A 14,161-nucleotide genomic window follows, 5' to 3' on the forward strand; every position below is an offset into this window, starting at 1 on the left:
GGGATGGAAACCTCCAGGGAGGCTGGGATGGAGACTTCCAGGAATGCTGGGATGGAGACCTCCAGGGATGCTGGGATGGAGACCTCCAGGGATGCTGGGATGGAGACCTCCAGGGATGCTGGGATAGAGACTTCTGGGGAAACTGGGATGGAGACCTCCAGGGATGCTAGAATGGAGACTTTCAGGGACACTGAGCAGGAAACCTTCAGGCAGGCTGGGGTGGAGGCCTCAAGGAACAATGGAATGGAGCCCTCCAGGGATACTGGGATGGAGACTCTCAGGAATAGGTGTCCCCTGGGGACAATTCTCAGGTGCTGTCTGCAGTTAGGACAGAACTACGGTGATGTCTCTTCCAAATCTTAGTTTTCTCAGTGGCTTCTCACATCCCCATTAGGAGAATCTGTGTCATTGACCAAAAAGCCTACCACCTGCAGAGTGTAGGCATATATGTGACACTGCCCTGTTTGTGTAGTGCTGAGGACCTCCAGAAACAATGGAGAGTCTTTTGAGTCAAGCTCACAGGAAAACTGTTTCCAAAGCTCTTTAGAGTTGAATGAGACATGCAGGACTCAGCTACACCAGTTGAGGTCATATTTGCAACTGCTATCTCAGCAGGGGGCCCTTCCCCTTGGCTAAGGGTGAGAGTCCATTTTCCCTAGGGATTAGCTTTGGGGTTTAGGGACTGCTACTCCCTGTGTCTTGCCCAACTGTAGGCATGTGGAATAAATCTGCTACAACTCCAGCGCCCCTTTCCCTAAGTATCCTACCAAATGCAGAGGGTCACACATACAAATCAAATCCTGGAAATAAATATGGTGAATCAACAGATAGCTTTGAGCTTCTACCCGGAGGAGAAAGTGTGCTACATTTTAGAGAAAACAAGAAAAGACAGCCCCATCCTCTACCATCTGGTACGTCACTATCTGAGAATGGGAAAGGGGAGAGTGAAACATGAACAGAAATAATCCAATAAGTACAGTAATGAAGAGAGATGGCAGGTGTGCCAACAGAACCGTACAGAGCAGGGAACACAGCAGCTCAGTCCCAAAGGAGGACCCTTGAGCCAGATCTTTACAATGAGTATGAGTTCACCCAGTGGATAACTTGAGATGTGGGTGGGCGGGTAGCTAATATTCTAGGAAAGCAAAAGAGATGACCAAATCCCAGAGGCAAGAAAGAGAACATTCTATAGTTGTGGGCAACATAAATAATTCCACGTGCCTGGACTATGTGAGAATGAAAAGTGTGTCTCTGTAGGATGTAGGATGACAAGCCAGAGGGTCTGATGGGCCACACCAAGAGAGCTGAATAAATCCAAATTAACCCAGATGATCCCTGGAGAAAATAGTATTTCTATAACATAAGTGAAGGCATACAAGTCATAAGAGCTCCAGTAGGAGCTACTGAGGCGTGTATTTTTAAAAGATGACTTTGGCCATGGTATGCAGAAGGAGGAGAAAATCTGGAGGCCAGGAGACCAGTTAAAAAGCCCTGCAGTGCACGGTCCAGGCTCCCAGTGATGGAATTTGATGGAAGTCAGCATTAGAAATCCCCCAGGTAGTCCCAACGGGCTGAAGTAAGTAAAAGAATATCAAGTAAGCCCACGCAATCCACACTCACTGTTCACTCAATAAACACTAAAAGAGATACAAGTGACACGTTAAGTGCCAGGAACTAAGCCGACTTCTGTCTATTCATTTAAGTTATGACCGTACGTCTTGAGTCTTCAAGTGTTGGGTGGATGAACAAGGTCTTCTTAAGATCTGAGAGCAAAAGCAGTGATTCTAGAAACTGTTCAGTGTTTGTCCAGAGCTTAAGCCAGATTTAGCTTCACTCATATAGAAATTGCACAACCTCTCTTGCTATGAAAGGTATGTTTCATAATCTAGTACATTTGGCCAAAACAGATAATGTGCACTCCTCTGCCTAAAGTGCTTTCCTTGAAGGCCAGAAGAGTCCAAATCTACAAATCATCTCTTTGGGTTATTACATCATTTTTCCTAAGAGATGAATATAAAATGTTTTTTAAACATCATCTTCAAAACACACTGGCAGGATAGGCGATTTGAAGGCAGGGATTACACATGTTTTCTAAGGAAGTCATGGTAAATACGAGGGATGCAACACAAGATCTGTTCTGATTGGGTTCCAGTGGCCTCACCTTCAAACTGGAAGGTCAGGCATTGACCTGGAGACAGGAGCACGTGCTCCTTAAGAGAGATAAATAATAACAACTCCCTTGAATTCTCAATTGACTGGTAACTATCATAATGGGGGTCACAAAGAAAGGTAGTGATGGGTGTTGGAATGGGCATCAAGGTCTCCTGATGTCTAGAATTGTGCTGAAGAGTATACTGACAAATAACAACATGGTTTTTGGAGTCAAACTGTCTGGGTCTGAAACCTGGGTCCATCTTTGATTAAACATAATAAGTGTGTCCCCGGTGTAACATATTTATCCACCTTCTGTCTCAATTTCCTCCCCTCTAAAATAGGGATGGTGACAATACCTACCTCTCAGGTTTCATAGGTGGAAAAAATGAATGAATTCATGTTAGAACTGCTCCTGGCACTTGGGAAACACCCAATAAACTCTTGCTATACAGAGCAGCAGTCGTCTTATTAGATGTAGCACACTTCATGACATTCGTACGGAATTTCATTCTTAGATGAAACATTACTTAGCACTCGTCAACTATGGCAGAGAAGCTCATGTGTAACTGCAGAGATGTAAAATGAAGTCCGAAAATATCTGCGGAGGCAAAATGTAAGCTCTCTCACCTTGCTCCTACAAGAAGTTCTTTCTGTCCCGGGTCAAATGTTAACTGCGAGAAATCCACAGCATTCTTCGCTCTGAACTCCTGCAACCAGGGGCCAATTTCTAAAAAGGAAAAATAAATAAAAAGATAAAAATGAATTTTTTTTCCCCCCTCTGGGGACCACAGACAATGCACATCAGGTAGCAAACATTACATTTCAGAGGATTTGAAGGTTCCCCCAGGTGATCATTTAGGGGCCACTGGAGGTTTCTGTCAGGGTGTCACATAATCCACACTGAGAATGTGTAAAACATAGAGGGCAGCCACCCAATAAAAAGGGAGCAAAGCATCAATTCTTGGTTGTGATTTACAAGCCAGATGTGCATTTTCCTTTCGCCTCTGGACTGGGCAGAAAATAACACAGCATTCACACGATTCATTAGAGGAATACTGAATGCAAACAAGACCATTTCCTGTGCAGCTTGATGGGAAGGAGCCAAAGATGTGGAAAAATCACAAAAGCCACAGGAGCACCATTTGCCTTCTTTCAAAGTGGACATTCCATTTCCCTGTCCTTTAGATTTCTATTTGGGCCCCAAGATTAGACTAGTTAAACACACTCAGTCCTTTCTAGATGAGAAATTCACAGTAAATTCCAGGCCTCATTTGCATTTTTTTTCTAAGGGAAATCAGAAAATAGCCACTCTTTAGAGACAGGTTTTTTAAAAGCACTGTTAACTCTTATTAAATGACCTCCAGCCTAGAGTCCGATTATTACAATATGATAGTATTTGAAGAGGGATAGAACTCAGCCTTATTAGCCATTTTTGCAACTTCCATTAGCTCATTTCTGACACAGAAAAAATCTTCAGTGAATTGTCTGCCATTTGTGCTGAACCTTATCATTATCCTTGACAACTAACCATGTGATCTGATTGTCTTTTTCCTTGAGTTTAATATTTTGAGTGATATCACACTGACTAAACAGGTGCATGACAACTGGCAAATCGACACAGTTATTGGTTTGCGGAAAAAGTGTGTAGCACAGAAATAATCTCTTCCACAAAAACAGATGCTAAAAAAAGATCTAATATGGAAATATGCCCATGTCTTAACACATGTCTTGTAGAAAGGCCTTTGTTGACGTAAATGAGGTAGATTATTTCCAAGCAATAGTTTTGTGTAACAAATATGGCTTTTCTCTACTATCAGTTATTGGGGGAAAAAACTGACATGAACTGAAAGTTCTATTCTGCTTAAAGGAAACCAGTGTTGAGTTATATAGAGATCTGTATTTGGTTTTTGATATTTTCATGGTATCTTGATTGTTTTTAGTATTTTATATAAAATTCTTCACTTTATAGGCAAGTCAATTTTTTAAAAAATCCTTATTTATTGCAAAATAAGTACAAAGGTCCTGGAGCTATAAAAAGATGTTAATAAATGATCTGTTCCAGGAGTTTTTAATTCAGTTAGGGAAGGAGCACAAATATCTTCTTTAAACACAGTATCTATAGATACAAGATCTTTACAGGTATTTGTAAGGTTACAGGAAGTATTCATACATAGAAAGGAGAGATGACTGGGGGGCTTAGGGACCAGGAAAACAGAGATCTGACCAGAGATTCACAGAACAGATGTGTCCTAAGGAAGCAAGAGTGCCATGTGGGAGACATGGTGCCCCCTGTGGCTGTAACTGATATTGCTCATATTCACTCCTATGGGGCCCCTGATCAGTTTCTCTGCTCTAGGGAGAGAACACTAAGGCTCTTATGTCTGGATTGCTCACTGCAGTGCCTGCAGCTCAAGGTACAGTACCTTGAATGTATAGGCAATACTAAATGTATGGAATGAAAAAGTAAGAATAAGCTAGGGTTCTGTCCGTTTTTTTTTTTTTAAATTACTTAAAATTTTTTTCTTAATAATTATTTTTTATTTCTTATTTTAATAACTTTATTTTATTTTATTTTATTTTATTCTTTCTTTCCTTCTTTTTTTCCTCCCTTTTATTCTGAGCCGTGTGGAGGACAGGCTCTTGGTACTCCAGCCAGGCGTCAGAGTTGTGCCACTGAGGTGGGAGAGCCAAGTTCAGGACACTGGTCCACAAGAGACCTCCCAGCTCCATGTAATATCAAACAGCGAGAATCGCCCAGAGATCTCCATCTCAACACCAAGACTCAGCTCCACTCAACAACCAGCAAGCTACAATGCTGGACACCTTATGCCAAACAACTAGCAAGACAGGAACACAACCCCACCCATTAGAGAGAGGCTGCCTAAAATCATAAGGCCACAGACACCCCAAAACACACCACCAGACATGGACCTGCCCACCAGAAAGACAAGATCCAGCCTCATCCACCAGAACATAGGCACTAGTCCCCTCTACCAGGAAGCCTACACAACCAACTGAACAAACCTTAGCCACTGGGGACAGACACCAAAAACAACGGGAACTACGAACCTGCAGCCTGCAAAAAGGAGACCCCAAACACAGTAAGTAAAGCAAAATGAGAAAACAGAGAAACACACAGCACATGAAGGAACAAGGCATAAACCCACCAGACCTAAAAAATGAAGAGGAAATAGGCAGTCTACCTGAAAAAGAATTCAGAATAATGATAGTAAAGATGATCCAAAATCTTGGAAATAGAACAGACAAAATACAAGAAAAGTTTAACAAGGACCTAAAAGAACTAAAGAGCAAACAAACAGTGATGAACTACATAATAAATGAAATTAAAAATTCTCTAGAAGGGATCAATAGCAGAATAACTGAGGCAAAAGAACGGATAAGTGACCTGGAAGATAAAACAGTAGAAATAACTACTGCAGAGCAGAATAAAGAAAAAAGAATGAAAAGAATTGAGGACAGTCTCAGAGACCTCTGGGACAACATTAAACACACCAACATTAGAATTATAGGGGTCCCAGAAGAAGAAGAGAAAAAGAAAGGGACTGAGAAAATATGTGAAGAGATTACAGTTGAAAACTTCCCTAATATGGGAAAGGAAATAGTTGATCAAGTCCAGGAAGCACAGAGAATCCCATATAGGATAAATCCAAGGAAAACACACCAAGACACATATTAATTAAACTATCAAAAATTAAATACAAAGAACAAATATTAAAAGCAGCAAGGGAAAAACAACAAATAACACATAAGGGAATCCCCATAAGGTTAACAGCTGATCTTTCAGCAGAAACTGTGCAAGCCAGAAGGGAGTGGCAGGACATATTTAAAGTGATGAAGAAGAAAAACCTACAACCAAGATTACTCTACTCAGCAAGGATCTCATTCATATTTGATGGAAAAATTAAAAGCTTTACAGACAAGCAAAAGCTAAGAGAATTCAGCACCACCAAACCAGCTTTACAACAAATGGTAAAGGAACTTCTCTAGGCAGGAAACACAAGAGAAGGAAAAGACCTACAATAATAAACACAAAACAATTAAGAAAATGGTAATAGGAACATACATATCGATAATTACCTTAAATGTAAATGGATTAAATGCTCCAACCAAAAGATATAGACTGGCTGAATGGATACAAAAACAAGACCCATATATATGCTGTCTACAAGAGACCCATTTCAGACCTAGGGACACATACAGACTGAAAGTGAGGGGATAGAAAACAATATTCCATGCAAATGGAAATCAAAAGAAAGCTGGAGTAGCAATTCTCATATCAGACAAAATAGACTTTAAAACAAAGACTATTACAAGAGACAAAGAAGGACACTACATAATGATCAAGGATCAATCCAAGAAGAAGATATAACAATTGTAAATATTTATGCACCCAACATAGGAACACCTCAATACATAAGGCAAATACTAACAGCCATAAAAGGGGAAATCAACAGTAACACAATCATAGTAGGGGACTTTAACACTGCACTTTCACCAATGGACAGATCATCCGAAGTGAAAATAAATAAGGAAACACAAGCTTTAAATGATACATTAAACAAGATGGACTTAATTGATATTTATAGGACATTCCATCCAAAAACAACAGAATACACATTCTTCTCAAGTGCTCATGGAACATTCTCCAGGATAGATCATATCTTGGGTCACAAATCAAGCTTTGGTAAATTTAAGAAAATTGAAATCATATCAAGTATCTTTTCTGACCACAACGCTATGAGACTAGATATCAATTACAGGAAAAAATCTGTAAGAAATACAAACACTTGGAGGCTAAACAACACACTACTTAATAACCAAGATATCACTGAAGAAATAAAAGAGGAAATCAAAAAATACCTAGAAACAAATGACAATGAAAACACAATGACCCAAAACCTATGGGATGCAGCAAAAGTAGTTCAAAGAGGGAAGTTTATAGCAATACAATCCTACCTTAAGAAACAAGAAACATCTCAAATAAACAACTTAACCTTACACCTAAAGAAATTAGAGAAAGAAGAACAAAAAAACCCCAATGTTAGCAGAAGGAAAGCAATCATAAAAATCAGATCAGAAATAAATGAAAAAGAAATGAAGGAAACGATAGCAAAGATCAATAAAACTAAAAGCTGGTTCTTTGAGAAGATAAACAAAATTGATCAACCATTAGCCAGACTTATCAAGGAAAAAAGGGAGAAGACTCAAATCAATAGAATTAGAAATGAAAAAGGAGAAGTAACAACTGACACTGCAAAAATACAAAGGATCATGAGAGATCACTACAAGCAACTATATGCCAATAAAATGGACAACCTGGAAGAAATGGACACATTCTTAGAAATGCACAACCTTCTGAGACTGAACCAGGAAGAAATAGAAAATATGAACAGACCAATCACAAGCACTGAAATTGAAACTGTGATTAAAAATCTTCCAACAAACAAAAGCCCAGGACCAGATGGCTTCACAGGCGAATTCTATCAAACACCTATCCTTCTCAAACTCTTCCAAAATATAGCAGAGGGAGGAACACTCCCAAACTCATTCTAAGAGACCACCATCACTCTGATACCAAAACCAGACAAAGATGTCACAAAGAAAGAAAACTACAGGCCAATATCACTGACAAACATAGATGCAAAAATCCTCAACAGAATACTAGCAAACAGAATCCAACAGCACATTAAAAGGATCATACACTATGATCAAGTGAGGTTTATCCCAGGAATGCAAGGATTCTTCAATATATGCAAATCAATCAACGTGATACACCATATTAACAAATTGAAGGAGAAAAACCATATGAACATCTCAATAGATGCAGAGAAAGCTTTCGACAAAATTCAACACCCATTTATGATAAAAACTCTCCAGAAAGTAGGCATAGAGGGATCTTTCCTCAACATGATAAAGGCCATATATGACAAACCCACAGCCAACATCGTCCTCAATGGTGAAAAACTGAAACCATTTCCACTAAGATCAGGAACAAGACAAGGTTGCCCACTCTCACCACTATTATGCAACACAGTTTTGGAAGTTTTAGCCACAGAAATCAGAGAAGAAAAAGAAATAAAAGGAATCCAAATCGGAAAAGAAGAAGTAAAGCTGTCACTGTTTGCAGATGACATGATACTATACATAGAGAATCCTAAAGATGCTACCAGAAAACTACTAGAGCTAATCAATGAATTTGGGAAAGTAGCAGGATACAAAATTAATGCACAGAAATCTCTTGCATTCCTATACACTAATCATGAAAAATCTGAAAGTGAAATTAAGGAAACACTCCCATTTACCACTGCAACAAAAAGAATAAAATATCTAGGAATAAACCTACCTAAGGAGACAAAAGACCTGTATGCAGAAAATTATAAGACACTGACGAAAGAAATTAAAGATGATACAAATAGATGGAGAGATATACCATGTTCTTGGATTGGAAGAATCAACATTGTGAAAATGACTCTACTACCCAAAGCAATCTACAGATTCAATGCAATCCCTATCAAACTACCACTGGCATTTTTCACAGAACTAGAACAAAAAATTTCACAATTTGTATGGAAACACAAAAGACCCCGAATAGCCAAAGCAATCTGGAGAAAGAAAAACGGAGCTGGAGGAATCAGGCTCCCTGACTTCAGGCTATACTACAAAGCTACAGTAATCAAGACAGTATGGTACTGGCACAAAAACAGAAATATAGATCAATGGAACAGGATAGAAAGCCCAGAGATAAACTCACACATATATGGTCACCTTATCCTTGATAAAGGAGGCAAGAATATACAGTGGAGAAAAGACAGCCTCTTCAATAAGTGGTGCTGGGAAAATTGGACAGCTACATGTAAAAGAATGAAATTAGAACACTCCCTAACACCATACACAAAAATAAACTCAAAATGGATTAAAGACCTAAATGTAAGGCCAGACACCATCAAACTCTTAGAGGAAAACATAGGCAGAACACTGTATGACATAAATCAGAGCAAGACCCTTTTTGACCCACCTCCTAGAGAAATGGAAATAAAAACAAAAATAAACAAATGGCACCTAATGAAACTTAAAAGTTTTTGCACAGCAAAGGAAACCATAAACAAGACCAAAAGACAACCCTCAGAATGGGAGAAAATATTTGCAAATGAAGCAACTGACAAAGGATTAATCTCCAAAACATACAAGCAACTCATGAAGCTCAATATCAAAAAAAAACAAACAACCCAATCCAAAAATGGACAGAAGACCTAAATAGACATTTCTCCAAAGAAGATATACAGATTGCCACAAACATATGAAAGAATGCTCAACATCATTAATCATTAGACAAATGCAAATCAAAACTACAATGAGATATCATCTCACACCGGTCAGAATGGCCATCATCAAAAAATCTACAAACAGGGCTTCCCTGGTGGTGCAGTGGTTGAGAATCCGCCTGCCAATGCAGGGGACCCGGGTTCGAGCCCTGGTCTGGGAGGATCCCACATGCCGCGGAGCAACTAGGCCCGTGAGTCACAACTGCTGAGCCTGCGCGTCTGGAGCCTGTGCTCCGCGGCGGGAGAGGCCGCGATGGTGAGAGGCCCGCGCACTATGATGAAGAGTGGCCCCCGCTCGCCGCAACTAGAGAAAGCCCTCGCACAGAAACGAAGACCCAACACAGCCAAAAATAAATTAATTAATTTATAAATTCCTCCTTCCTTTATCTAAAAAAAAAAAAAAAAATCTACAAACAATAAATGCTGGAGAGGGTGTGGAGAAAAGGGAACACTCTTGCACTGTTGGTCGGAATGTAAATTGATACAGCCACTATGGAGAACAGTATGGAGGTTCCTTAAAAAACTAAAAATAGAACTACCATGCGACCCAGCAATCCCACTACTGGGCATATACCCTGAGAAAACCATAATTCAAAAAGAGTCATGTACCAAAATGTTCATTGCAGCTCTAGTTACACTAGCCAGGATATGGAAGCAACCTAAGTGTCCATCAACAGATGAATGGATAAAGAAGATGTGGCACATATATACAATGGAATATTACTCAGCCATAAAAAGGAATGAAACTGAGTTATTTGTAGTGTGGTGGATGGACTTAGAGACTGTCATACAGAGTGAAGTAAGTCAGAAAGAGAAAAACAAATATCGTATATTAATGCATATATATGGAATCTAGAAAAATGGTACAGATGAACCAGTTTGCAAGGCAGAAATAGAGACACAGATATAGAGAACTAACGTATGGACACCAAGGGGGAAAGCAGGGGGGTGGGCGGCAGTGGGATTCGGAGATTGGGATTGACATGTAGACACTAATATGTATAAAATAGATAACTAATAAGAACCTGCTGTATAAAAAATAATAATAAAATAAAATTTAAAAAATAATTTACTTACAGGTTAAATAGTCTGGACTTGACCTCATCTGTGATAGCAAGGCTCTGAAAAGTTTGCAAGCAAGCACTCGACACATTAAAGCAAATATCTTAGGAATACAAATGAGCCATTGATAGGCAGGAAAGAGGAGGGAATGGAGGTAAGAGTATTAGCTTTAAAAACTAAAAACGATACAATTTAGGTAATGGCTATGAAAATGCAAAGAAGATGTGATGGGAGAGTCCGGTTGGCCTGATAACCAATTGGAGAAGAGGCCAAAGGGAACAAGTTAAAGAAAACTAAACAGTTTTGAGATTCAATGAAGACAAGAATAATGATGACTGAGACATAGATGTCAGGGGTAAGGCTGGTTTTAGAGAAAGCTAATGGCTTCAGGGGAGACCAGGCAGAATGTTACCTATGAAAAATTTCCAGAGACATGTTGCCACCAAAGTCAGTCATCGCTAAGCTTCCCTAAGACCTAGAAGTGTCAATCGAGTTGTTTTAGTTCGAGAGGCTCATCCGACAGATTGGAAACCCATGACCAGGGAGCCCTGCCAGAACTACAGTCCTGAGTGCACTTCTAGGGCTCCAGCCCCCCAAACTCACAGCTGCCAGAGCTGGGCACATGTCATATTCAAGGCATTGAGGATGTCTAGGTTGTGTGAGGGAAGAACAGAAGGCCAAGGGCTGACCCTTCTATTCCAGAGTGGAAATGTGAGCCACATAAGGGGAGAGAAGACTGAAAAGGCAGGGCAAGAACAGTTAACGCTTCTCCCATGCATCCATCTTTCTTTTCATTGAGAAGAATTGCAAGAGAGTGATCAAAAGGAACCAGGATGAAGAGACAGATTTCAGGTTTTGGTTCCTATACTGAGCGACAGGAAAGTGACTACGCTACTTCCTAAAGTAACTTCAAGTAATAAAAGGAGCCACATAAAGAGGGGGAAACGAGTTCACATCATAGAGTTCTGTCAATATTGCTCAATTTTCCTTATTTAAATTTCTAATGAGCTCCCCCATTAAAACTGTATATTTTTATGGTTAACACTAGATCAAAGTTGGTCAATCTGCATATTCTCTTCTTTTCTTATTTCCTTGTGTGTCCCCCCTCCAGAGGGTCGGAATATCTCACGATATTTGCATAATGCACAATCTTCTATGTTACTGGTTACCATGAGGGCCTTGATGGAAAGTTCCTGCACCAATCCATCTCTCTAACTGAAAACATGCCTGCATCATTACATACCCTTTCGACTTCCTATATAAGATCAGAATCACAGTGTTCCATTCTCTTTTTGAAGACCAGTCCCTCCAACTTTTCTTCAATCCCATCTCTTCCTTCCTCTTTAATCCCATCCCTAAATTACCTCTTTTTTCCTCTATCATCTCCATTGTTACCAAGTCCCCTCCCCTCTGCCTGTAAGAATATGCATACTCCCGGCATTAAAGAAAAAACCTTTTAAAACACATTTTTATTACACTCTTTTGTTATTACAGATTCAAACAGCCAAACAATATACGTAATAAACTCCCAAGCACAGTATGTTAAAAAGAGCTCAGTTGGTTTTACATGTAAGTTTTGCCAACTCCTTAAGGAACATATAATCCCAGTTTTATACAAATTATTTCAGAGATTAGACAAAGGGGTAAAGCTTCTCTTCTCTCTGCAGTTTTGAAGCTCTTATAATCTTCATAATCTTGACACCAAAGCTGGACAGGATATTATGAAGAAAGGGAAATCCTGGGCAACCCTCATTTAAGAACAGGGCTGAACACATTCCTAAGGAAATACCTAGATTAGCATATGACACACAGTGATATGCACACACACAGGTACACACACGTGCACTATTTCATATGGGACAGGATTTATCCCAGAGACACAGGGATGGCTCAACAAGTGTGACATCAGAAAATCTACCAGTAGAATTCTCCACCGCAATAACAGATGTCCATAGTAGCATGAAGAATTCATCAATGCTGCTTTCTAAGGACTCAGAAAATGAACAGGTATGGATGCATAAGTAGAGCTAGGAGAGAACAGAGTCAAGTAAGGCAGGAGAGGAGAGAGCACCAGGGCAGATGGTGGTGAACAAGCCCACCAGATGCCGAAGAAAGGTCAGGGATGGACAGGAGAGCAGGGTGGGCACACAGCACATGGGGAGCTGGGAAGACACAATTTTCAGTAACCCTGACTTTCTTAATATGTCTAATTACCCCCAAATAATGAGTTTACCTTTCCCCCCCATCCCTCTCTTCTGATCTTGCTGAAAGAACCATATGATGAAATGGAACTTAAATATGGCAGCCAATATGACCACTGTTTGAAAGTCAAGTAGTGACATAAAATAAAAACCTATAAATTCAAATTGAATATTTTATAGACAATTTTTAATATTTGATATTAATCATCCTAGCTAATCCATTCATTACACAAACATGGTTGTTGAAATATGGCCTGTGCCAATGACTTTCTATTGCAAGGTTAGTTGTTATGATTCATATTTGCCTTCTCTTACTACCATATAGGCACCCACATGATTGCTTTATAAACAGTCTAGCAAAGCTGTACCAATTCAATTTTTAGAAGAGCTCAGTGTTACAGCTTCAAGAAATAATGACTTTAATGAACATGTATCTATTACTAAATCTGGTCTAAATAATTGGCATATATAAATTAGAGGCTAGTTTAACAGATTCAAGTTCATCTCTCCCCACCCACCAAAAAAGAAGAGAAAAAGGAAAAGGAGTAAAAGTTACTATTTAGAAAAAAAAAAGCAAAAGCTCTAAAGCTGTCCAAGTTAGTGATGGTGGTATGTTAAGAAAGCCTTTTAAAGCCTGATAAGTAAGAATCACAGTAAGATTCTGCTGTTGAAGTCCAAAAGTCAGAAGTTCAGAAGTCCTGTCTGAAATTCTTCAAGGGATTATAGTAGATTACAGCCCCAAAGCCTCACCTGGTTGTTGAGTGGCAGATCAATTGCAAAACACATCATCAGGGAGGGAATAAGTAAATTCACAAACATTTATGCTTGGGGAAAAGTATATCAGAATAACTGATGTCTCTTATTCACGCTATTTTTTATTATCTATATTTTCAGTGTTCACTTGGTTTCAGGAACTATATTAGATATTTTTACACGTTAACAACGTCTTATTTCATTTAATGTTCATAATCCTATGAGGCTAGACCTGTAATTTTTGTTGTAGAAATAAAATTTTTTTAATAAAAAGCCCTGAGATTTTGACAAGTTAAATATCTTGCCAAATGCAACAAAGTGGGAAGCAGTTTAATTGGAATTTAAACCCAGGATAGGACTAAGGCAATATTTCCATAAGGTCCAAATTAAAAATCAACTTTCCAAGGCATGTATAAAGTACATTAATCCTTAGCACCTAGTAATATATCAGCATGGATTAATTTAGTGAAAACGGTGGTCGCCACCCACCAAAAGAGAGAAGAAGTGGAAAGGAGGGAATTGGTGGTAGTTTTCCAATGAGGGACAGGAACGGTCCAGCCCAGGCTGTCTACCGGTCAGGGCACAGTTTGAAGAAAGAAGGTACCAGAGGAAAGCAGAAAGAAGCCAGGGCCCGCCACAGGTGACAAG

The 14,161-nt window shown here is 39.4% G+C and overlaps 1 protein-coding gene across 5 annotated transcripts in view; it reads right to left on the bottom strand.

The window, feature by feature from the left end:
* The window catches only part of SEMA5A (semaphorin 5A), a 492,520-nt gene that overhangs the window by 261,801 nt on the left and 216,558 nt on the right, over positions 1–14,161 (bottom strand). For all 5 annotated transcript variants that reach the window (XM_061189118.1, XM_061189117.1, XM_061189119.1 and 2 more), the window contains one exon: positions 2,782–2,881. In XM_061189118.1, coding sequence (XP_061045101.1) covers positions 2,782–2,881 — 100 coding nt within the window. The remainder of the gene's footprint in view (positions 1–2,781; positions 2,882–14,161) is intronic.

This window comes from Eubalaena glacialis, chromosome 4, assembly GCF_028564815.1.
Source record: "Eubalaena glacialis isolate mEubGla1 chromosome 4, mEubGla1.1.hap2.+ XY, whole genome shotgun sequence".
Taxonomy (NCBI): domain Eukaryota; kingdom Metazoa; phylum Chordata; class Mammalia; order Artiodactyla; family Balaenidae; genus Eubalaena; species Eubalaena glacialis.